Source organism: Heloderma suspectum, chromosome 2 (assembly GCF_057233095.1).
Source record: "Heloderma suspectum isolate Gila_16-S chromosome 2, 16-S_ref, whole genome shotgun sequence".
Classification (NCBI taxonomy): domain Eukaryota; kingdom Metazoa; phylum Chordata; class Lepidosauria; order Squamata; family Helodermatidae; genus Heloderma; species Heloderma suspectum.
Genome location: NC_139459.1, coordinates 164,002,328 through 164,026,303, shown reverse-complemented (window position 1 = coordinate 164,026,303; position 23,976 = coordinate 164,002,328). Strand labels below are relative to the sequence as shown.

The 23,976-nt window shown below is 45.4% G+C and overlaps 1 protein-coding gene across 2 annotated transcripts; it reads left to right on the top strand.

The window, feature by feature from the left end:
* Positions 1 to 54: 54 nt before the first annotated feature.
* On the top strand, positions 55 to 22,877 carry EPOR (erythropoietin receptor). 2 transcript variants are annotated; one of them, XM_084835669.1, is made up of 8 exons: positions 55 to 231; positions 5,822 to 5,963; positions 10,604 to 10,788; positions 11,790 to 11,941; positions 12,031 to 12,181; positions 18,997 to 19,084; positions 19,393 to 19,480; positions 21,061 to 22,877. In XM_084835669.1, exons 1-8 carry the CDS (start codon positions 57 to 59, stop codon positions 21,631 to 21,633), a joined length of 1,554 nt encoding a protein of 517 aa, XP_084691795.1. In that variant the 5' UTR covers positions 55 to 56; the 3' UTR covers positions 21,634 to 22,877. The 2 variants fall into 2 exon arrangements, with proteins under 2 accessions (XP_084691795.1, XP_084691796.1); XM_084835670.1 differs by lacking the exon at positions 55 to 231 and adding an exon at positions 634 to 752.
* The last annotated feature ends 1,099 nt before the right edge of the window (positions 22,878 to 23,976 follow it).

Genomic DNA, 23,976 nt, shown 5'->3' with positions numbered 1-23,976 from the left:
TTATCTGTAACCTCCAGCCGGGGAGCAAAGTGAGGGCATGCAGCTTCCAGAACCAGATGCAGTCTCGCACAGCAGGTGGAAAGACGCCTCCGGCAGGAAGCCTGCCCGTCACCCCTGCAAGCATGGAGCACAGACAGAGACCCCTTGCTGCCTTTCTGGCTCTGGCGCTTTGGGCCTCAGGCTCATCTCAGGGGGGCCCCAGAAACCTTGGCAGTCACTTCAACAGCAAAGGTACCATGCTTGGGCAAGGGCTGGCCAGTTGGGTCCGGTCAGAATGAGGGTGGAGGAAAAGGGAGCACTTGTTGTGGTGGGGAGGGGGGGAAGGGAACAGCTCAAGAGAAGCCGCTGTGCTGAGAAACAGCGGCTGAGTGTAATGTGGTGTGACCACTGTAGTAGTGGGGCCTCCTTTGAGCACCCTGAAATGCATTAGATCCATGTTCTGGGGGTGCGACAATAACAAATATGAGTCACCTTGTGCAAAATGGATCGAGTGGAATCACATCTAATCTAGCCCCTTTCCTGTATTTCTACTCTTTCTCTGTTATTTTCTCTGAAGCGCTCTCCCTCTCTCTCTCTCTCTCTCTCTCTCACTCACTACATTGCTCTTTACCAAAGTAGAATGAAAAGTTTTGGCACAGTTGAAATGAAAACCTTTGCAGCTAGGCTGTCATGGCCTGCCTGCCTGCCTGCCTGCCTTTCTTTCTTTTTAATCTGGGGAGATTAACCACTGGAGCAGCTTCTTGTAAGGCCAAGTGAGTACTTCTTGTACTTTATTAATTAATTTATTAATAGTTATATAGCACCTTTCTACAAATGTCAGCAAGGCGGTACAACCATTCAAAGAAAATAATACATAAAAGTAATAAAAACCATATTAAAACGTCAAAATAACATTAAAACAATTGAAAAGGCTAAATTAAAGAAATGTGGCTTAATTTCTTTCAAAAAAGCCAAGAGAGTGGCTCTCAATTTAAAAACTACCTTTAAAAAGCTTGGTAGATCCCACAATGCAGGTATACTAGGAGAGGAATGGTCGGCTTGAGGCAAAAGGGGGGGATTTCTTGGATCTCTTTCTGTTGAAGAGAAGAGATGGGCAGTTCAAAACAGTTCTTTGTAGCATGGAAGAGATTACTCCTCAGTGACTGTGAATACAATGTTCATCGGATTTCCATAAAATGCATAATAAGGCATTCTGTATGCCGTGATTTCAGAGCCAGCAAACTTGCTATTGGCTTTCAGGTCTTACCTACCATGAACTGTGTTTGCTTTCCTATGGTAACAGAAGCATTTAAGTCTCAGGCAGTTCAGCAGCAGCAGCAGCAAAAATGACAAGAAAAGAAAGTGATTGTCACAGAGGAATGTTCCATAATGGAGGGCCATATGTGGTTCCTTCAACCCATCTCTTGGCATGTATCACAGACACCTGCAACCCAAGGCTGTACTTAACAAAGCAGATACAATATTCCAAAGCCCACAATAACTCAGTGAATTTCGCATGTGGCAATAAAACACTTCCATTCCCTCCAAATATTTGAATTCTGCTGTTAAAGTGTAGATGAAAAAAATAGTTTATTGCTTCCTGACTTCTGCATTCGCTACTCTTCACCCATGAATTTGGTATTTGTTATTGTTATTTGTTAACCCAATAGGTACAATCATAGCATGGAGGAAAATGCCCACTTTAAAAATGGCCCAATCACCTGCCCAGGCTTCTGAATAAGAAAAAGTGTGTAATATGGGAGGCAGAGCTCAACTTGACCCCAGAATCTACTCTCTCCCTATTATTATTGTTGTTGTTGTTATTATTATTATTATTTCTGGGGCCTGCTCTGGTTGGATTCTATAATGTACATGCGTGTAGCATCTTATTTAACTATTGCTCCCTTAAATATCAAGATAGCTGGTTATGAATGGCACCGCCCCAGATTCTGAAGCCCACGTGATTGCACAAACCTAATAAAGTGTGTGTGCTGTTGAGGTGGGAGTGGGGGGAGGATCTGATACAGCTTGAGGCAGCTTATTTAGGGTCAATTTAGTAATGCTTGTCCATTTTAATGCTTGTCATCTCAGGACTGCAGCAGCAGCAGGAGCTGATAAGGATATATAAGAATGAGCCCTTACAGATCAGACACCACAAATAAAGCAAGCTTTCACATTACCTTAAATGCCTGTGCTTTTCTGTTGAAGTGGTTCACACAATCAGTTGCAAATGGTCAAGTGCCGAATAATCCAGACATGTACACTTGCATGTGGGTAGGGGTGTTTCCAGACAAAGCTTTTGTCCTGGAACAGCCTGCCTGAGAAGCATCATTTTACAGGGGGTCCAGATCATAGTCTGCCCTAATCCAGCAGGAGGAAATGCACAAGCAGCCCCAGCTCCTGGATAGAGCTTTTCAGTGAGGGGAAACACATGCACAGCGCCTGCTTGCACCTGTGTTTCTTCCTTTTGGATCACAGTTGTGGAATCCAACCCACTGCTATAGGGCAAAGGGGCATCCACAACAGAAGTCTCTTGAAAAACGTCCTCCAAGGATGGGGATTCCAGAGCCTCTGAGGGCAAGAGCTTGGTGGTCCTTGGAATTACAAACTTGTTTCTGATGCCTACTCTAAGATCTTCCCGCGTAGGGGACACCCGTTACTATGTCTTGTCCTGTCCCTCTCCAGTGGGTGCCTTTCTAAGCTTCTGAACCTCTATGATTTCTCTTGTTCTTATTTTCTCTGGGTTATTTCTGTTCTGCTGTGTCAGCCTTTCCTCTCTTGATCTTTCTTCCAGATCATTCTTCTCGTAGTCTTCCTTAGAAGTCTTTTTCATTTCTCAACAGGGTTCTTGATTTGTGATTCCCAAAACTGAAATGCAGAATTCTAAGGGTACACTCCACCTGGAGGAAATATTCTTGCACAGCTCCCAGTCACTTAAGTGGGGCTGGTGCAAGGTAAGTTCCTGGTGGATTGTGATGCAGGTGCTGTGTAGAGAAAGCTGTTACTCCTCTACTTCTTGAATCTAAAGACTGACAAATGTATGATGGCATAAGCATTTGTATACTACAATCCACTTCACTCAGTGTAAATCTACACACATTCAGGGGCACAGCAATCTCTACACTTGGCGGTAAGCAAATAGCTATTGCCACACATTTTAGTGGCAATGCAAGAATCTCAGATATCTGAGGAAGGACGTTATTCCCATTTTACAGATAAATAAGTGAGTGAGAGATCAAGCGCATTCCCCATCTCTAGATGGCTACCCCAAAATTACTGAACTTGCTCCTGTGAGTGAGGGCATAGCTAAGGATCCCTGGTTGCCCTATTTGGTAGCCATATAAAAATGAAAAATAAGCTGTCTCCCCCCTGCCCCTTGCCCACCAGTACCCCTCCTCTTTCCTGTACCTCTTTCGCGAGCCCAGATTCTGCTGGGACTGGCGGGAACGGAAAGCAAGGACAGAGGGTGCACTCCCAGGTCCAGCCCTTATCTCGGGAAACACATGTCAGATGGCGATGGCTGTAAGATGTATGTGTGTGTGTGTGTGTAACCTAAAGAAGAGAAATGGGTCATAAAATGCATAACTGCCGATCATGTGACTTTGTATATGAGCATGACAGTTCATACTGTTTGCCAAATAAAAGCAGCAACAACAAGCAGAGCCCCACAACAAAATGTTGCAGTGTGTCCCTGGTCCTTGGCTAAGCAAGAAACAAAAGTTAGCATCAAATACAGGTCTCTGCTCTCAGACCTCACTTGATGTGTAAAATTGATCAATTGATTGACTGATGGATTGATTCTGAACATTTAGAAGTGCAACCAGTCTGCATGCAAGTCAATGGTGCGTGAAGCTTCTGTGTGCAGCTGAGTGCTTGATTTGACCTGGGAGGAGGCCTGAGGGGGCAATTTAAGTTGATTGACTGTTGCTGCAACCTGAGAGATACAGGGGATTTTTGACTGGGAGTCTAAACCAGCACCACCTGCAACCTGCAATATTAACAATGGACTACATTACAGGGTTGTTGTAGTCTAGCTACTCTCTCAGCACAGCCGTCCAACTTGCAGTAGAGGTATAACAGTGAACTACACTGCAGGGTTGTTGTATACTACTCTTACAGCCCAACTGGTAATGCAGGGTTAAAAGCAATGAATAGCACTACCGGGATGTTGTAAGCTATTCCTTCAGCTTCAGCCCAACCTCCAACCTACAGTAAAGGGGGGGGGGGGCATAATACCTCTGGATAATACTGCAGGGTTGTCACAAACCACTCAGAGCTTGACCTGTGGTTTTCAGTGTGAACTATTTATTTATTACATTTCTATACCGCCAATAGCTGAAGCTCTACAATGCAGGGCTGTCATATGCCACTGTCTCCAAGCCACATCCCTTCCAGACTGCAATACAGAGACAATAAACTGCATTTGCTTGTAATTTTCATTAGCACGGTTATTTTTTAAAAGAATATTTCACACTAAATAATAACCAAGTTAGAAAGAGCAGGAATTTTTCCCTTTGCTACTACCTTTTAAACTGCATTTGCTTGTAATTTGCATTAGCACGGTTATTTTTTAAAAGAATATTTCACACTAAATAATAACCAAGTTAGAAAGAGCAGGAATTTTTCCCTTTGCTACTACCTTTTGGGGGGTTTCTTGGGCCTGGGATGGACAAACTCATGCCCAGTCCTGGCTATTAAAATATTGGATTTTTCCAATGGTTCCTATGGAAAGTCCTTCACTTCTGTCTTTAGGGACATTTAAAAAGAGCATCTTAATTAGGACTAGGAAATAAGAACTAGTTCTCAATGAAAACAAGAAATGAGAACTAGGAAATGTGTAAGATTCTCTCCACACATTTTATATCCATGTACTCCTTCCTCCTTTTCCACTCTACCCCCACCCCCGCGCCTTCAACAGCATTGCCTAGCTACTGAGCATACTCAGTCATCATTGGGCTGTTTGGGGGAAGTTCTCATGTCATAGGTTCCCCCCCGCAAAAATATTTCTTTTACATCTTCAAATATCAGGATTTCCCCAAGCCTGTTAATACCTCTTTCTTGTGCATCAGTGGTGCCATTTTGGCTATACAGATGGCAGCACTCAGAGAATTTAATGGGAACAAGTGGGGCCCTGCAACAAAATGTTTCCAGGTGGGGAGCTTTTGTTCAGGATTCCAGCCCCTCCATTTCTCCCCCTCCAGCGCCACTTCCCCCCCTTTTCCTCCTCCAACAATCAACCAGCATTCTGTGCCTACTAAGTGTGCTCAGTGATTGAGTTGTTTCTATTTCTCCCCTCCATCTGGGGGTTAGAAACATAGCAAGCTGCCTTATACAGAGTCAGACTTTGGTCTTTCTAGCCCAGTATTGTCGATACTGACTGGCAGAGGCTCAGGATTTCAGGCAGGAGCTTTTCAGTCCCACCTGGAGGAGCTGCAGATTGAACCTGTGACCTTCTGCCTGCAAAGCAGGTGCTCTGCCAGTGAGCTGCAGATTTTAGGTTCCCAGTCCCAGCTACATTAAAGTCTTGGATTTCTCTCCTGATGTGCATAGGCAGCTCTCACTTCCATCTCTAGACACATTTTAAAATAGCTTCTTAGTGTGAACCCAGAAATTCACTATCCAGATAATGAGATGGATCTTTCTACCCTTTTTATATTGGTGTGTCTCCTCCTTCCTTCTCCCTTTCCATCTACTTCATTCCATTTCCACTTCAACTTGTTTGTCAGATTTGTTCCCCACATTTTTTCCACTTGAGGCGCTTCGAGATGAAGGGGCCATAGCACTAACCATTAGCAGGCATTGCGCAGCTATTCCATGTTTTTCTCCTTAATGGATTTTCTAGCTGAGCGTCTATTGACTGAGGAGTCATTGAACCCCAAGTGTTTCACACAGCAGCTGGAAGATCTGGCCTGCTTCTGGGAGACATCAGAACCCCCGATGGAGGGAAACAATCCGAGCACATACAGCTTCCGCTACAAATTTGGGTGAGTGGCTCATTAGTTGTTTTAGAGCCAGCCAGTCTCATGTCGGGTGGCCACTTATGAATCACCAAAACAGAGAAAACCCAGCACTGACAAGAGCACAAAAGAGGGCAGCAAATTGTGTAAAATTTGCATATGCTGATTCGGATTTTGAGATGCAAATTTAGCAATGGTTATTATAATTTGAACAGAAATACAGTACATCTCACCATAGACTGTGACCTTGTGACCTGTGTGCCTGACCGTTCACTGCGCTGCCCAGGTGCTAACTATCGTTGATGGGCAAAGAAATAGTTCTTTACCTTCAAACTGGAATTGGAGAGTACAGAGTTTCAAATAGAGTACAGCTTCAAATAGAGGACAGTCCTCTGGCAGTCCTTCAAAGAGAAGACTATCCTTCATAAAGGAGGATGCAGTCTCAAGGCTCAGCCTGATCCAAGAACGTTGTCCCTCAAGATGCTCAGTGGTGCCAGCTTGTGCTGCTCTAAGGCCCCCAAACTTCCAGGCCTGGCTAAGGGCTTTCCCCAAATCTGCTGCTCATTTGTACCCCTTACTGTGCTGCTGCAGCTGTCCTCAACTTCAGGCCTGTTCTGATGATTTGGGCCTGTGGTTCTTCCACAGGCCCAGGGTTACAACAGGGCATTCCAGGTGGGGCCATTGCCCAATCTCATTCTCATTTCAGCACACTGGAGATAACCCGGGGACCCCCCTTACTCAGTGCACTGTTTGTGCTCCCAGTTCGGAGGGGGAGTGTCATGTTAAGCAGTGGTGTGGTGGAGCCGGGGCTCACAGTGGTGCAGTGCTGGTGCTTTTTTATTCACAGAGATGCTGATGTCATCTGCTGGCCACCTCAGAATTTCTCTGAGCTTGGCCCCAGTCCTCACAGTAGCTGGGAGGAAATGCATTTTCTCAGCAACAATCTATTTTCCCTTGTTGTAATGTAAAGTATTTTGGGGTGGCTTGGTCTTGAATGGGCAATTAAGACCCATTTGTTTTACAAAAGACCTGTCTCTGGTGGAGATGAAACCTCTAAGAACTGGTTTGTAGATGTGGATCACCACAGCTGCCTGAATTTTTGGACTCTCCTTGGAGGCGTGGCTATGGGGACTGTCATGATTAGTGCCTACACTTCAAAATGTACCACTGCACCACTGATGCACAGTGCTTTACCCATGCCGTGTCCTCCTCAATGGGGGAAAATGCGCTGCAGACAAAGCAGCTGCTGGACCACTCCCCCAGCTGCTGCCTCAGGATGGCTTTGCTCACTGGGGAAAACGTAGGGTGAGCAAAGTGGCCCCAACCATAGTGCTGCCTGGAACTCCTGATGCATCACCCGGCCCATGGAGGGCAGGTCATTGGGACCCCTACCCAGATGTAATTCCCCACCCCTGTTTTAGATGCACCCCCCCCCTACAAATACATGCACCCCCTCCATTGGGGCTACCATTCCAGTCTGACATATTCATTATGAAGGAAAGAAATGGTTCCAACAGCTGAGAATTACCAGAAACAGCTAAACAATCTATTTTAGGGGTGTTCAGGTAACCCTAAGTAATTTTCCTTTATTAAAGAATGCTCTTTATTAAATATAATGAAAAATAAAAAAGCGAAAAACAAATATTTCGGTTCCAACATTAACAGATGCTCAAGCCATTCTTCCATTAATACTCACAAACTGAAAACCTGACCTGCTTTTTCATTCCTATAAACACCCCAGAACTCAATGAACAGCATCCATTTAATTTTGACCTTTTTTGAGTGTTCTGATGGATGTAACAGAGATTTTGAATGTGGGATTGTTTTGTTTTTTTGCTATACACTAGACTTTGCTAAGCCAAGGATAGATTACAGGCCAAAATATTTAACGAAAGAAACATGTGAAATGTTTTTTCTACTAGCTGTTTTCCATCTTGAAGGAAGCTACAAAGATTCCTGGGATGTGCATTAAAGAAGAGTTAATGTATCTGAAAGATGTGTAAATGGCTACTAAAGTGACCAAAACAATATATAAATAGAGGTACCAACAGGAAGGAGCCATGCTAGACAGAAGGCCATATTGCACAGGACAGAGGATGGATTTCTCACCAAGTGTACATTCAAAAAGGAACTGCAGTCAATCAAGGCTCCTTTAGCAGTTATTTATCTGTGGCATTTATATCTCCAGGGAGCTCAGGGTGGTGTACATTGTTCTTCCTGCCCTCCCATTGTATCCTCAGTACAACCCTGTGAGGTAAGTTAGGCTGGGAATAGTGACTGGTCCAAGGTCAGCTTCATTACCGAGTGGGGATTATTTATTTTATTTTTATTTATTCAAAACACTTGTATCCTGCCCTATATCATTAGGATCACAGGGCGGTGTACAGATAAAATCAATTTGTACAGTGTAAAACAATAAATAATTTAAATAGCTAAAACATATTACATCATTAAGGGCGCAATCCTAACTAGATAGGTGGCCGCCTCTGAACTCAGAGGTGACTGCCTATCCTAATCAAGGCAGGAGAGGCACAGGGGGGATCGTTCCCTCCGCGCCTCTCCTGCCTTGCTATTTTTCGCTAGACAGCCGTTTTCTAGTGGCGGGGGGGGGGGGGACCGGGAGAGGAAGCTGCTGTACGACACATTGGATGTGTCATACATGCAGCTCCGCTCTCCCCGCCCCGGAAGGCCCCCCCTGGAATGCCCCTTTTCAGTTGCTCTGCGCTCGTCTTCTGAGCGCAGAGGATGGGGCTTCTCCGCGCTGCCTTGGAGGCAGCGTGGATGAGCGGGGAGGTCAGATTTCTGGGAACTGACCTCAGAGCTCGGGTTCCAAGGTCGGTTCCCAGAAAAGAGCATATCCTATGGCCCTCTAGACAGTGTCTAGTGGCCATAGGATTGCTCCCTCCATTAGCTAATACCAATTTAAAATCTAAAGCAATAAAACAGTTAAAACTGTACTAACTTAGGGAATCCAAATAGCCCTCAAAGTCTTCGGTAAAAAGTCATGTTTTAACTTGGCACCAAAATGAAACCAGTGTCTGCCCCAATCGGGCCTCCAAGGGGAGGGCATTCCACAACTGGGGTGCCATAGCAGAAAAAGCTCTCTCCCATGCCCCACCATAGTGTATGTCTCGCACTGGTGGGACGCAGAGGAGGGCTCCTCCAACAGATTTCAATCCTTGGGCAGGCATATATAGGGGGAGGTGCTCCCTCAAAAATCAAGGTCCCAAGCCACTTAGGGCTTTAAATGTCATCATTAGCACCTTGAATTCGGACCAGAAATGTATTGGCAGCCAGCACAATTCCTTTAAGACCAGTGTTATGTGATCTTTGCATGATGTTCCAGTCAACAGTCTAGCTGCTGCATTTTGCGCTAGCTGCAACTTCCGAGTTGTCTTCAAGGGCAGCCCCATGTTTAGTGCATTGCAGTAGTCTAATCGGGAAGTTACCAGCTCATGTGCTACTGTGGCTAGGTTATCCTTGTCCAGGAAAGGCCGTAGCTGGCGGATCAGCTGAAGCTGGCCCCATGTACTCTGGGCCACGGAGTCCACCTGGGGCTCCAGTGACAGGGATGGACCTAGGGGTACTCCCAATCTACGCACCTGCTCTTTCACGGGGAGTGCAACCCCATCCAGGACAGGTTGCTTACCCAATTCCCGGTCTTGGGAACCACCAATCCACAGAGCTTCTGTCTTGTCAGGACTCAGCTTCAGTTTATCGGCCCTCGTCCAGCCCATTACAGCCTCCAGGCACTGGTCCAGCACCTTCACCACCCCAGCTGACTCCAATGACAAGGAGAAGTAGCGCTGAGCATCATTACCGTACTGGTGACACCCCTTCCCAAAACTCCTAATGACCTCACCCAACAGCTTCATATAGTTGTTGGACAGCATGGGGGATAGAATAGAATCCTGTGGATTTGTACGTGGGTCTTCCTAGACTGAGTCCAATACTCTATTACACCACCCGGTCTCTCTTTTTGATATTCATATTTGCAAATACATTACATTTTTAGGTGTAAACATGGTAAGAGTTCCACTATGGACCTCTGTATTGCTACAAGGGATTGAGCTATGAGTTTTTGTGCCCATGAAGCTCCAATAGCTCTCTGCCAACATTGGGGGTGTGTCTGTGTTACATTGCCCTCATATGTGCTCTTCTGTTTCCCAAACTCTCCCAGGTGAGACAAAAGGGATACATGACTGCAAAGAACAATATATATTGAAATACACCTAGCTAGGAGCTCCAGAGATGAGATCACATGTTGATGAAATAACCAGCCAAATCTTCATTTAAATGTCTGCAAATTTTAACATTGTATATTGGGTAGACAAGGAGCTAAAAGACAGGCTCCAGGAGTCAAAGTAGCCATAGGGGACAGTGTAAATGGCAGTCTTATCCTCAGACATGACAGTGACATCCATCTTTTTCCTTTGGCTCTGTAGTTTCTATTGCAGGGGTGGGGAAAGTGCGGCTTTCCAGATGTTGCTGGACTGTAACTCCCCTCACCACTGGCTATGCTGGCTGAGGCTAATGGGAGTTGCAGTCCAACAACACCTGGAGGGCCACACATTCCCCACCCCCTTTCTACTGGGAGCAATGGAGAAAACTTGCACAGTAGCTTTCTCCCAAGCTTTCATAACATTTCATCACCTGTGTCCATTCAGGGAGGATGCGTCTCTGAGGTCGTGCAGTTTGACCGTGGAGTTCACACCCTGGAATACAACACGCTACACTTGCTTCTTTCTAAGGCAGGACATTTCAGCCTTCATCCCCCTGGAGATCAAAATCTTTGATGGCCGCTCCCCTAACAGTACCCTGTATACCCGAACAATCTATGTGGAAAAACTAGGTAAGTCTTAAGTACGTGGGCCTTGCAGAAAGCACCCCCCAGCCCCGAAGCCTTCAGAGAGTGGAAAGAGTCCTTGTCCTTGGATTCCCAAGTTCCTGGGTTAGATGGGAACCAGTTCCTCCTACAGCACTTACCCAGGGCCAGCATCAAGGGTTGGCATGGTTGGTCCCCTGCCAAGGGCCCACACCCAAGCAGGGGCCACTGACAAGAGCCCCCTGGAGTTGCTCCCCCCACCCCCGAATGCAACCTGCCTGTTCACCTGCTTCTCGCTCTGGCCCAGACAACAGTGGTGGTGAGAAGGAGGAGCAGTACTGACAATGGCGGTGAGAAGGCAGACTCACAGAGGAAGTGTACCTTGCCCAAGGGCCCTGAAAAACCTGGAGCCAGCACTGCCGTTACCCATGCAATACATATCCAAGTACAAAATACAAGTGCTTGACCTATCCCCAGTGGAAGGGGGAAAGAGCTTAATCTAGACTACCTGAGACTCAGGCACTTTGATTCCCAAGGGACTAAGTTGTCATCTTTTGTGTGTGGCAGAGCCCTGATAACCACTGCACAACATACAGAAACTGGGCAGGTGAAGCTTCCCCATCACTGCATCTCCATGCCAGGAAAAGCTTCACCTGTTGAACTTGTATGTCATGCAGCTGTTAAAGGGACAGAAGTACTGCCAGGAAAAGAAATTGGCTACCCTGTCCTAGAAATGAATTTGGCGGAACTTACTCCTGAGTAAGTGTGGATAGGATTGTGTTGTTACTTAGGCTACTGGGCCCAGCCAGTAGGTCCGCTGAGCTTCCTGTGACCATAAACTACTTCTGTGGGATGGGCAAAGGGTGATGCTGCTTCAGGAAGTGGGAGGGGAGGCTGCCAGGCAAGGAAATGTGGGCCCATCCTTGGTGGGAACAGGTAAACTAGGTGCGCTGCCGGTTGCATCCCCTTCAGGGTAAAAGGAAAGACCTCTTCTCTTCTGCCCCTCTCCTCTCCCCCCATTGCTGCAGTTTTTCTGGATCCCCCCTCTAACCTGACTGTGCAGGTGATGGAGTCACCAGGGAAACTGAATGTGAGCTGGCTGCAGCCCCCTATTGCACACCTGGACAACAGCCTCCACTATGAGCTGGCCATCTCCCCTGAGGGTAACAAAGCCCCAAAGGTAAGTCACTGGCTCTTTGCCACCTGCCCCTGGAAACTGCCTGTCTGCCTCTCTCCCTCTTACCTCTGCTGCTATCCTTCTGCCTCCAGGTGGAGCCTGTCAGTGGTCGGACGTGTCTCATCATAAATCTGAAAGGTGGAAGCCGCTACAGACTGGCTGTGCGGGCCAAGCCTAACGGAGTCAGCTACAATGGCTACTGGAGCGCCTGGTCACCGGCTGTGTCAGTGGTGATACCGAATGGTAAGTGCTCTTTCTTTGAATTTATCATTTCATCATTTCATTGTTTTTTTATTTATGCTAGCCTTCCCCAAGCTGGTGCCATCTAGAATGTTGGGGGACTACAACTCCCAGCATTCCTGACCATTGGCTGTGTTGTCTGGGGCTGATGGGAGTTGAAGTCAAAAATATCTAGAGGGCACCAGGCTAATTTATGGTATTTATATCCACAATAACATAGTTCTGTGGGCTGCTCGCAAAGACAAAACAAAAAAATACAGAGTGGCCCAAAAGTAGGTATACAGTTGTTTAGAATATTGATGGGACAGGGAGAGAATGTGTGAGTAGAAGATGTGTGGGTGGAGTCAGAATGACAGTTGGGAAGAGTGAGTGACAGGGAGTGACAGTTAAATCAGTTAACTGTAGAGAGTGAGGGAAGTGAGGCCCTTAAGTAGGTATACAGTTCTTTAGATTTTTAGTTTTATTTTTTTACTGATATTGTGAATGATGGCAGCGAACTTGAGTCAAGAACAAAGAAAGTGTATTCTAAAGCTGTAGTGGAAGACTGAAAATTCTCTCCCCCTCCAATCAACATTCTAAACAACTGTATACCTACTTTTGGGCCACCCTGTATGTTACTGAAAACAAAACACTTGTAGCATATGCATTTCCAGTCGCAAATATACAGCTTTACTAAAAATACAAAATATGCAAGTGATGGGATAAAAATTTTTTTTTAAAAGCCTGGGAGAATAAAACGGTCTTCCCTGGCCCCAAAAGGACCATAAAGAAGGCACCAGGCAGGCTTCTTGGGCAGGCCGCCCCACAGCCAGGGAGCCATTACTGGCTCTTCCTAGCAGCCACCCTCACATGGCGGAGGCACTTGGAGTAGAGCCTCTGAAGAGCATCTTGAGTTTTGCATAGGTATACATGGGAAAAGGCAGTTTTTCAGGTAACCCGGTCCAAAGCCATTAAAAGCTTTGGCCGGCCATTTAAATAGGGTCCAGAAACAAACCAGGAGACAGTGTAGCTGACAAAGCACTAGCATAAATATGGTCAGACTACCCAGTCCCCGTTAGCAATCTTGCTGCCTTATTTTAGACCAGCTGCAGTTTCCAGGTTGTTTTTAAAGGCAGCTCCAGATACAATGCATTATAATAGCCTAAGCAAGAGGTGACCAGAGCCTGGGTAGCTGTGGCCAAGCTGTCTCCATCCAGGTCTGGTCGCAGCTGGTATATGGTCCGAAGCTGATAAAAGGAACCATTGAGGCCACTTGAGCCTCCAATGTCAATGTTGGATCAGTAAGCACACCCAGACTGTGAACCTGACCCCTTCCGGAATGGGTTGAACACCATTTACCTGGGTGGATGAACGACCCACTCACAGTACCTCTATCGGGTCTGGATTGTGTCTCAGTTTATTCACCCTTTTGATAACCTTGGCAATAGCTATGATGGATAGGCAGTTGAAAACATAGTCAACTGCCTGTGATGGATAGGCAGTTGATTAGGCTTAATTAGGAGGTGGACCCCTTGTTAATACTGGACTGTAGCTCAGGGATCTGGGAATCTGCATAGCCACAGTCATACCTGGAAGCATGGAGTGATGTTTATAAAGCCATGAGAACCTGAGCTTCTGTTTAAGACAGGCCGACAGACACACACACACACACGTACGTTTCTAGCCGTCCTGGGTGCAGGGAAAATGTAAAAAAATGTGTAGGCAATTTCTGGCAAAAAAACAAAGGCAACAACAATGAAATCCTAAAGAACACTGCAAACAAAATTCCAAGCCTAGGTAAACCAAAACAGGGCATAATCCACTGTACATTTGTCCGGCACAAGCCCTTTTGTAGCGAATGGGAGCTGTACGAGAACATAGGGTCAGGCACACAGGGTAAGATTCCTGGAGGATTCTCTCCCCACCTTTGTATTCCTCACAGTGGCTTACTCTAGAGAGCTGGTTTGCACAGACTGGTGTATAAACTGCTGCTGATCAGTGATGAGGGAGGGAAGTAGAGGTGTACACCGATCTTCAGCTTTGACTTGGACTTCAATTCAGTGCTTTGAAAAATGGCCCAATTTAGCTCAGACCGATTCAGCTTCCATCTGCTTCCGTACCAAACCTAAGTTGAGGATCAGAAATCTGAGGCTTTGTGCTTCCCATTGATTGTCATGGAAAATAAAAACATGGCTACAACTCTTTTTCTCTTAGTCAGAACTGGATGATAGTTGCAGGCATAGTAGCACCTTAGGAGGCAGTATGCCTGCCAGATGTCAGAAAAATAGGTGCAGGGGTCTTTCTCCGACATATCTTTATACTTTGATTTTTTTTAAAGGGAACTGCCAATAACCTTTTTATTTCTTGGCAGAATTGGGTTAAAAGGATAGTTGCCCCTTCTGAGGGAATAATGTTTGGCAAATTTCAGAGTGATAGCTGTAGGGATTTTAGTGCAAGAGCAGCCTTGACATTTTGAGGCTCTCCAAAAGCAGGCCATCATTCTAAAAATGACAGTAGGAGTAGAGGTGTCTCTAAGTAAGAAACCTATAAAGTTTCAGAAGACAGATGCAGCAGTTTATGTGGGAGTCCTCAATTTGGGTGGGTGGGGATTGGCTTCCCCTCCTCGTAGTTTTGTGCAATTTGTATGAAAATGGCATACGTCATAGAGGTGGCCCAAGGCAAGAAACCTGCAAAGTTTCAAAAGGATAGGTGCAGGGGCTTGAGAGTTAACAATGTTTGAAAACCAGGGCTTTTTTCATAGTGAAGCCTGGTGGCATTGGAAGAATGGCCATCTCACGGTCCCATCCTGGCCCTACACCAAACACAGTGATTGGAGCCCTGGGTAAAATGTACCCTAGGACTAGAAGCTGGACTTGTCAGTCACCAAACTGCTCTCCCTCCTGCCTTTCATAATCACAGCACTTAGAGAAACAAAACGTAAAAATGCTGGAGACATAAAGGGCATCTCTACACCAGCCTAAAATCCTGCATTTAAAACGGGGCTTTCTGCTTCCGTTTTAAATGTAGGATCACAACTCCCTTTTTCACGTGCTTCCTTTCCCCCACCCCCTTCCCCCTCCTTCTCCCTGTATCGGAGTCTTCCATTATCTTTCATTGATCTTGCTCCTCTTCTTGCCGCTTTTACTCTTTTCATGGAGGAAACTGAAGCGGAACACAACAGAGTAATTTGATAGCTCATTATCTGCGATCTATTTAAAAACAGAACAAAGGGCATTTAGTGCAGGAGATGCCTTGAATGAACATGGTGTCATGAAAAGAGCCCACAAACTTCCATGAAGGAGCAATCTCAATCGCAGGATAAAAGCTCAGTGTGAGGGAACCCAACAAGTCTCCCGCATCTCCAAAACACTCACAAAGTCTTGTTCTGGAGTGGGCTCGGTTTTCTTGCCTTCAGAGGGAAGCCTGCCTTGCCTTGGGAAGCAACAGAACAGGACCAAAGTGGCCCAATTCTGCTTGGGCTTTGTCTGAGCCTGATGCACATCCCTACTACTTGATAATTACTATGGATTATCTAGTAGTAATTTTAATACTACTTTTTCAAAATTTTAGTTCTCTAAGATGGAATTGTCATTTTTATTGTTTCTGTATGTAACATTTTATCTACAGATATTCAAACCAGATTTTTTATTGTATTTGCCATAGTAATTTTAACATTCTTGTAAGTGCTTAACTAGTTGTTATATATTAGATCTATGTATTCTACAAAGATTGTGCTTCCTCCATAGAGCAAATTTTCCAAGAAGTCCATTAGGATTAAATTCAGGATCATAAATTAGTAATGCTACTGGTGATTTTGCTGGACTTGGCTTGTTCTTACATCTGTCCTCACATTCTTAATCAATTTCATGTTAGATATGATTTTTTTGTTTAAACTTTACTTCCTAATATGTCATAAACCTTGTAAAATGGACATAACAATTTTTCAGTTTTAACTCCAGTCTTCTCTGGATTGTGTATCCACTCTGTTAATCCTTTAAAGACATTTGCAAAATAATAAAATTTACAATTTGGAAATGCTAAACCACACATTTTTTGTTTATCCAACTGCACAGCCTTTAATTCTTAGCTGTTTCTTATCCAAAATAAATTGTATAACTAATCATCAGATTTTTAAGTGAGATGCTTCTATTCATATTGACAAAGAATGAAAAAAAGGAAATGTAATTATGGGAAGATCATCAGTTTGACAAGTGGCAAAAAATATGTTTAATTTATTCCAGTGCTTTGCTTTGGACCTACACATTTCACATAGTTGTCTTTATAAAAAAAACACTTTTGGGGCCGGGGGGGTAAGATTATACCCAGATACCATACTGACTTCTTTCTTAGTTGGAACCCAGATCTTATTGTATTTGTGTTTACATCACTTTGAGTATGTAAAGTACATTGATTGCTTCTGCTTTGTCCTTGTTGATTTTAAGGCCTATTAAGAAGACAATATTGAAAAAAGAATCTTCTCCAGCTACGGATAGAATTTACAGTCTTTGTTATTGTTAAGACATAATTGTTAAGACACTCATCTGCTTACTAGCTATTTTTGTGCGTATGGTTCCTTTGATTTCCGCACCTATTATTTTAGCAGAGTTTCTTATTATAGTTGCTAAAGGTTTTAAAAGAGAACAAATAATAAAGCTGCCTGGGGACTTCCTTGTCTAGTTGTGTACTCAAGTAGAATGAATATGAAATGTGGCCGTTAGTTGTTACTCTTGTAGTTGGGCTGTTATTAATAACTTTAATCTAAATTTTCTCCAAAATGAAAAGCTTTTAATGTTTCAAAAAAGAAAGACCATTCGATGTTATCAAAAGCGTTTTTGCATAAAAAAATTAATAAAGGCTCTGATCTGAATAATCGTGTATGATTTTCCATACGTTATCCTTCAGATATCTGTTGGATATAGATACTGTTCATCATTTTTTCTAATTCTTGGGTGTGCTCTATTATTTGCTCTCCTTTTTGTAATCTTCCATATATCCCAATCTTTAACACTACCATTCCCTCCAGTTAGGTAATTTGAGACTCTGGTCTTAATGATCTTATGCTGCCCTCTCCACCCTTTAGATGGGATTGTGTACAATTTTGCCTACTGCAAAATGTGGCAGGCCAGCCCTGCAGCATTTGGCAGCCCTCCTGCTCATCCTGCTGAGTGAGGCGCTGGACATCTGTCCCCAGATTGTACCCTGATGGCACCACTGCTTCCCTCAGAATAATTTAAATTATTCCAGTCTCATGACATGTATTTCTACATTTACTCTTCCTTGCTTCTTAGAGCCTCTGCTTTCTATCTTGGATATATATTGTGTTATTATCTTCTGACCGACTGCCTTTCTCAAAAGACTTTTTTTTCATGTTTAACAACGAAGACATCCATAGGAATGGGAGTTTAACCCAGAAGCCAATATTTCACTTTTAGCTTCACCACCGATATTACACTTCAGTTTGGCATCAAACATTTCACTTTAGCATCAGGAATGATACTTTACCCATCACCAGGTATTGTGCTTCGACCCAATAGCAGCTATTAAACTTTGACCCAGCCACTGTTATTGTGCAATTGTCCAGTGGAAAACAGTATAAACACAACAGCAGATATTAATTACACAGGAAACACAGGAATATTTCATGATTAGCTCAGGAACAGATAGTTCACTATTCATCCCGCACCCACTCAGCAGTTGTAAGGTAAATCAGTACTTTCCAGTTACAGAGAAGTACGTAACAACCTGAATTGTTCAAGTAAGTACATTCTTTATACATTTGTTTATTGTTCAGTTCAAAATATAATGGGGTGCATTAGTTCACCGTTCCAAAAGATTTAGTTCCAGATTTCGTTCGGAGAAAGGTCTTGCTTTACTTTATTGGAAAAGTTGAATTTAAGTGATTTGATAAGATTAACTGTGCAACCCTATGCATTTTTAGTCAAAAGTAAGTTCCACTGTGTTCATGGCGCTTAATCCTAGCTGTGTCATATGTGCATAGTTTGCAGCCTACGTTCCAATGTTGTCACCACTTGTTATCATTCTACTAGCTTGCTCTTCCTTTCTGTCTCTTTCCATTGTCTGCAAGCACAATTACTCTGCCCGACACTACACCGTGATGCTGTTAACTGGTTTAGTGTTGAAAGAGTTAAATCTTCTCCAGCTTTAGCTCAAAGTCCTCTACAAGCTACTTCTGCAGTCTCTCTTTGCTCTCTCTAAATGTGATCACCAAGTGCACGCTTGGCATGATGCCCACATTGTTATGGGGGTGGGGTGGAGGTCTCCTTCTCTCAAGTGCTGAGGTTTCTGCCCTTCCAGCTCCCTACTGGTGGTTGCTAGAGGCAGGTGCAGCGGATAGCTCTTACTGGGCTGTGTCCCCAGCCTCTCACCCCATTATTGCGTCTTCATTGTCTCTTCCAGGAAAGGAGGGTGATGGTGGAATGATGGGGGGAGACTTGGTGGTCCAGAAGAATATACCTTGAGCACTCTGTTGATTAGCTGCCATGTGGTGCCATCGCCACACTTTGACTACTCAGGAGATTTTAACATGGTGATCTGATCTTGTTAGTCCTCTGAAGCATTTAATGGTTCACTGTCTTTCAGAAGGCCTGCGAAAAGAGACAGGTGATAAATTGTAACCCAGGCAAGTGCCAGGGCATGCATGCCAGTGGTTCACCCTACCAAATCCACTGCCGAAAGTTTATTTGTGGTTATTTCTCCATGTAATCACTACATAACAAATGGTTGCATGATTGGTTTTTCCATAGAAGGTGACTAAGGAACCATCCACAGGGTTTTTGGGGGTACCTCCTGTTGGGCTCACCTGTTCTTCTGCCTTGCAGATGTGGACCCCCTCATCCTGACCTTGTCTGTCATTCTGGTGCTGATTGTTCTGCTCTTGGCATTCATCACCCTGATGTCTAACCACAGGTACTGCTCGGACAGCTCTGGGAAACCACTGTTCTTCCTCCCCATTGGCCTCTATCAAATGGACGTCCTCCTTCACCGCTCCTTGCATCTGGACCATGGTGAACAGAGTTGGAGATTCTATAAGAGCATTTCCAATCTCAGCCATGTGGAAACCCCATAGATGGCCTTAACTGTATAATGAATTCCTGAGATGATGTGGGAATGGGTGTGGGGGGTGTGTGTGGGGGTGGGGAGGGCCTTCTCCGTATTTGTGTTTTCTTATGCCAAGTATTCTCACTCTTGTCTGTTCTCCCATTACCTTCTACCAGATTTTTGAAGAAGAAAATCTGGCCAGCAATTCCCACCCCAGAGCATGAATTCAAGGACCTTTTCACCATCTACAAGGGGAACTTCCAGGTACAGCACCAGTTGCCCTTCCTCATCTCATCTGTGTGGAGTTGCTCCCCAAGGTTCTTGTTGGCAGAGCCTGAAGTGGTGGTGGTCCTAAGCAGCAGTGGGATCCCACCTCTCAATCCTTTAGTATCATATTTAAAAAGGGAAATGGATAAATGCTTTCTGGAGGCTTTTGTACAAGAGGGTTACCTTTGGAGTTCCTAGGCATTAGGTTTGTTCCATAGTGCTTTCTGAAACTAAGGCAGACATTCCCTCCAACAGTTGCTGGTGAGAACAGGGGCAGCTATGTACACTTGTAATGTCTCCATTCGCTCTGCCTGACCCTGATGGCAGGCTGTGCACTATTATATGGTACTTTATAGCAGCATTCTCCAACATGGTATCCTCCAGATGTTTTGGAATTCAACTCCCATCTGCCCCTGCCAGCATGGCCAATGGTTGGAAAATGCTGGGAGTTGTAGTCCCAAACATCTGGAGGGTGCTAGTTTGGGGGTGCCTGGCTTGTAGCATTCATGCATATGCATTTACATGCACATGCCATTAAAGTCAATTTGTAATCCCCCTACACACACACACACACACACACACGATTTAGAAAGACTTGAAGAATGAGAACTCAAATGCTCACTAAATTTCTAAAACTGCCTTTCCCAGCCTAGTGCCCTGCTATCATCTTTGGACTACACCCCCTATCATCCCTGACCACTAGCAGTGCTGGCTGGGGCTGATGGGAGTTGCAGTCCCAAACATCTGGAGGGTACCAGGTTGGGGAAGGCTGTTCTAAAAGTTATTCCCTTTGGGACATTCCCACCATGCCTGGATAATAAGAACCACTGGAGTGCATGGAAGGATTTGCATAGTATGGAATTAGAATGTCCTGAAACAACTGGTATGTTTTGTAACAGTCTCCCCACTCCTTAGAAATGAATTAAGATCTAAAGCCGCTGTCCCCAATCTGGTGCCCTCCACATGTGTTGGTCTACAACTCCCAGCATCCTTGGCCATGCTGGCTGGGAATAATGAGAGTTCTAGCTCAACACATCTGGAGGGTGCCAGGTTGGGGACAGCTGATCTAAGGCATCTGCAACTTCTAAACTGTCAGCAATAATAGCTGCTAACAGCTATTAGACACAGTTCCAGGCAAACTCAGGACAGCCAAAAGGCAAGGACAGATCATGGATGATGAGGGCAGTGTAGGATGCACCATGGCAGCGATGCCCATTGCGGCGAGGCCTGGCTCATTTGTATGCTAAACAGGTGTGTGACAGGAGCAGCCAGGGGTGGCACCCCACAAGAAATGCTCAACTGAGGCTTCACGAGGCTCTGCTGAAGATCCAAGATCCAAACTTCTGTTAGCTGCAGCATTAATAGGCCCAGCCAAACTACCTGAGCGCAGAGAGTTTGGACACACAGAGAGTTCCTGTGGGGCAAAGCATGGAGCCAACAGGGTTCAAATGGGGGAGCATCAAGAGAGAAACATGCAGGTATTGGCAGAAAATTAGGTTAAGGGGAGGCGGAGGGGCTGCCCATAGCATGACACCCCACCTCCCATTCCTTGACACAGATGTTTCCTTTCTTTGCAGCTATGGCTGGGGCATCAGAGTGCCTACCTGTGGTGGAGCCAGAACCCCCCTTATCTGGAGGAGCAGCCCTTCTTGGTGGAAATACTGTCCGAGTGTGATGGCCACAAAGTGGACGGCCCTCCTCCTCCTCCTCCTCCTCTTCCCCCCAAGACCCGCAGCATGGTGGAGCAGCTCCCCCATACTGCAGAGCCATCCCAAGATGATTACCTCGTCCTGGACGAAGGCTTGGTGCCCTGCTGCTCAGGAGGGGATGGTTCCCTGCTCTTGCCGGACAGTGACGGCAGTGAGGGCACAGACCTGGCCCTCGCTGGAGTCACAGGCACCCCAGAGCCCAGTCAAACATCCTCTAGCTTTGAGTACACTGTGTTTGATCCCAGCTCAGAGAGCCTCTCCCCCCAGGGTCCCCAGGCAGAGCCCCAGCTCAAGAGCAGCTACCAGATGGTGTCTGATTCTGGTATCTCTGCCGACTACAGCCTTGTGGACTCTAGTGTTGGCCATATGGGCCTGTACACCAACCTCTGTGATGGAGGAGGACCACAGCCCTTTCTGCCTGCCTACATTGTCTGCTCATAGCGACAGCGAGCACAGAGCCGAGCCCCAGCCCAGAAGAAGAACTGAGGCAGTGAGACACTAGGCCAGGAGGCTGGCACCTTTTCCTTTTTCTGGTTCTACCAGAACTCCAGACGGAGTGGAAAAAGCTATGGGCCACCTCAAAATCTCCAGCTGGCCCTGTGCTGCTCCTGCGGGAGGAAGAGAGGTTTGCAAAATGGATGGAGAGGTGACTGTGAATGGACAAAGGGCATGTTTGCTTCCACAGGGACTCGACCCTTTCAACAGTATGTTCTAACGTTAAAAGTGCAGCAGTGTCTTCGCCTTGTTTGTTCTCACACAGGCAAGCCCATTCTTTAAAGTGGAGCTTCATGTCTGTGTCATGGCCCAGCAGGTTTCCAGCGAGCAACAGGATTGGGGCCTGCTTGGAAATTGAGCAGACTGTCCTGCAAGCTAGCCAACCAACCCCCCCTGCCAAGACTGGAGGGAGCTCTCCTGGTAACATGCCAGTGGACAGACAGCGCTACTATTTCCTTTAGCTCAGCCTTTTCCTACTAGGCTTCTGGGCAGACATATTTACCTCCCCCACTTTTTTTTTTTTTTTTTTTTTACAAAATCTGTTTTCATGATGTATCAACACAAATGTCTTAAATGTATGATCTGAACCCTTTGCAGAACCTCTCCCAGCTTTGGAAAGGGAGTGGCATTCAGGGGTTAGAACATGGAAGAGTGCCTGGAACCCAGGAGTGTCCGTTCTCCTGCAATTCGGTGTGTGGTTTTTGCCTCCCCACCTGTAAAATGGGGATTGTAAAAAACTGACTGAAATGCTAAAGGGCTATCTGCTTGAATAAACACTCAAAGGAAAGCCCCAGTAATTAGATCTTTAGAGAATTGCTTAGGTGTTCTGCCGTTTACTCTCATGGGGGGAATTGTACACGGGTAGCTTAGAACTACTGTTACTTGTCCACTCAAGGATAAGTAGTGATGTTCACACCGCTCTACTAACACTGGGCAAGATCCTGGACTTTCCTTGTGTTTGAAGCTTGAAATGTCCTTCAAAGGCATGGGTATGCACGAGATGTTGGGATGAAATCATAGCTGTTTCAACACTGGGACTATCATTCGACTTCCACAGACATGGCCACATAATTTAATTTTGTAATTATGTGTACAAACTGGATATATATATATATATATATATATATATACACACACACACACACACTTTAAGGATTTTTAAAAATAAATAAAACTGAGGGTTTTGATCATTCTGACTCATTTGTTCTTGAATAGGCCAATGAAATGGGGCAGACATTGAACTCCTACCATTCATGCTGATGCTTTGACAGCTGAATTCGCACAAAACACTGAACCAGAAGTCTTCGGAACCCCAGCTTATTGTTCACAAGCAAGCATGTGGATGTATTGGCTCCTCCTAGGAGCAGCTAGTCTCATTAGGACCTTGCTACGGTGGAGAAACTTAGCATTACGTCCAAAAGCAGAGCCTGCCTTTTCACTCCTCCAAGCCTGGATCCGGCAGCCAATTTCAAACCCTGGCTTTAAACTCTGGCTTATTAGAGGAGTGACAAGCCAGGAGTCCTGGCTTGGACATAACATGAAACTTTTCTGCCATGGTAAGTTCCCAGTTAGCCTAGCCACTCTCACTTGCAGGAGGAGCCAAGCATGCACCATCATGCTTGCTCGTGAACAGTAAGCCAGGATTCTAAGCAATTCTGACTTAGCATTTTGTGTGAATGTGGCTGTCTCCTCAGTCCCTCCCCCACTACTGTCAGTGCTGAACATCTTTCCCCATCCTTGTCTTGTCCATCTAATATAGATGGGATGCTTCCTTTGCCCTGCTGGACACATTGGGCCTGTACACATGTCACGTAGATGCAAAGGGCTGGATGCGCCTGATGTTGTCTGATCTTGGAAGCTCAGCAGGGTTAGTCCTGGTTAGTACTTGGATGGGAAGCCACCTGGGAATCAGGCTTCCTGCGTTGAGCAGCGGGTCTTGTAGGCCCCTTCCAACCCTATGATTCTATTACCATGGGTTGTTCTAGGTTTATGTGAGGGTTGTTTAACCCTTGCATAACCCACACCTCTTGGGTTCGCATGGCACAAGAAGCCACAGCATGAACACACTACAGCTTGCATATTTAAAATGGCAGCCAGCACACACCATGAAGCCCTGCAGGTTAATTAACCTACGGTACCTTAGTATGATGTATGAACCAGGTCAATGTGTGTAGAGATGCAGTGAATCCAACTGTCAGAGCAGCTGTGCAGACCTCAGATTTAGGTGAATACAAGTGAGGACCCACAACAAAAATGTTGCAGTATATGCCCAACCTCCAACAGGACTAC

Bases quoted from the DNA above. Each gene is read 5' to 3' on its own strand.
- EPOR (XM_084835669.1), top strand. From the start codon at position 57: ATGCAGTCTCGCACAGCAGGTGGAAAGACGCCTCCGGCAGGAAGCCTG. The intron at 11,942-12,030 runs GTAAGTCACTGG...TTCTGCCTCCAG, and splicing joins AGGGTAACAAAGCCCCAAAG to GTGGAGCCTGTCAGTGGTCG. The intron at 19,085-19,392 runs GTACTGCTCGGA...ACCTTCTACCAG, and splicing joins ACCCTGATGTCTAACCACAG to ATTTTTGAAGAAGAAAATCT.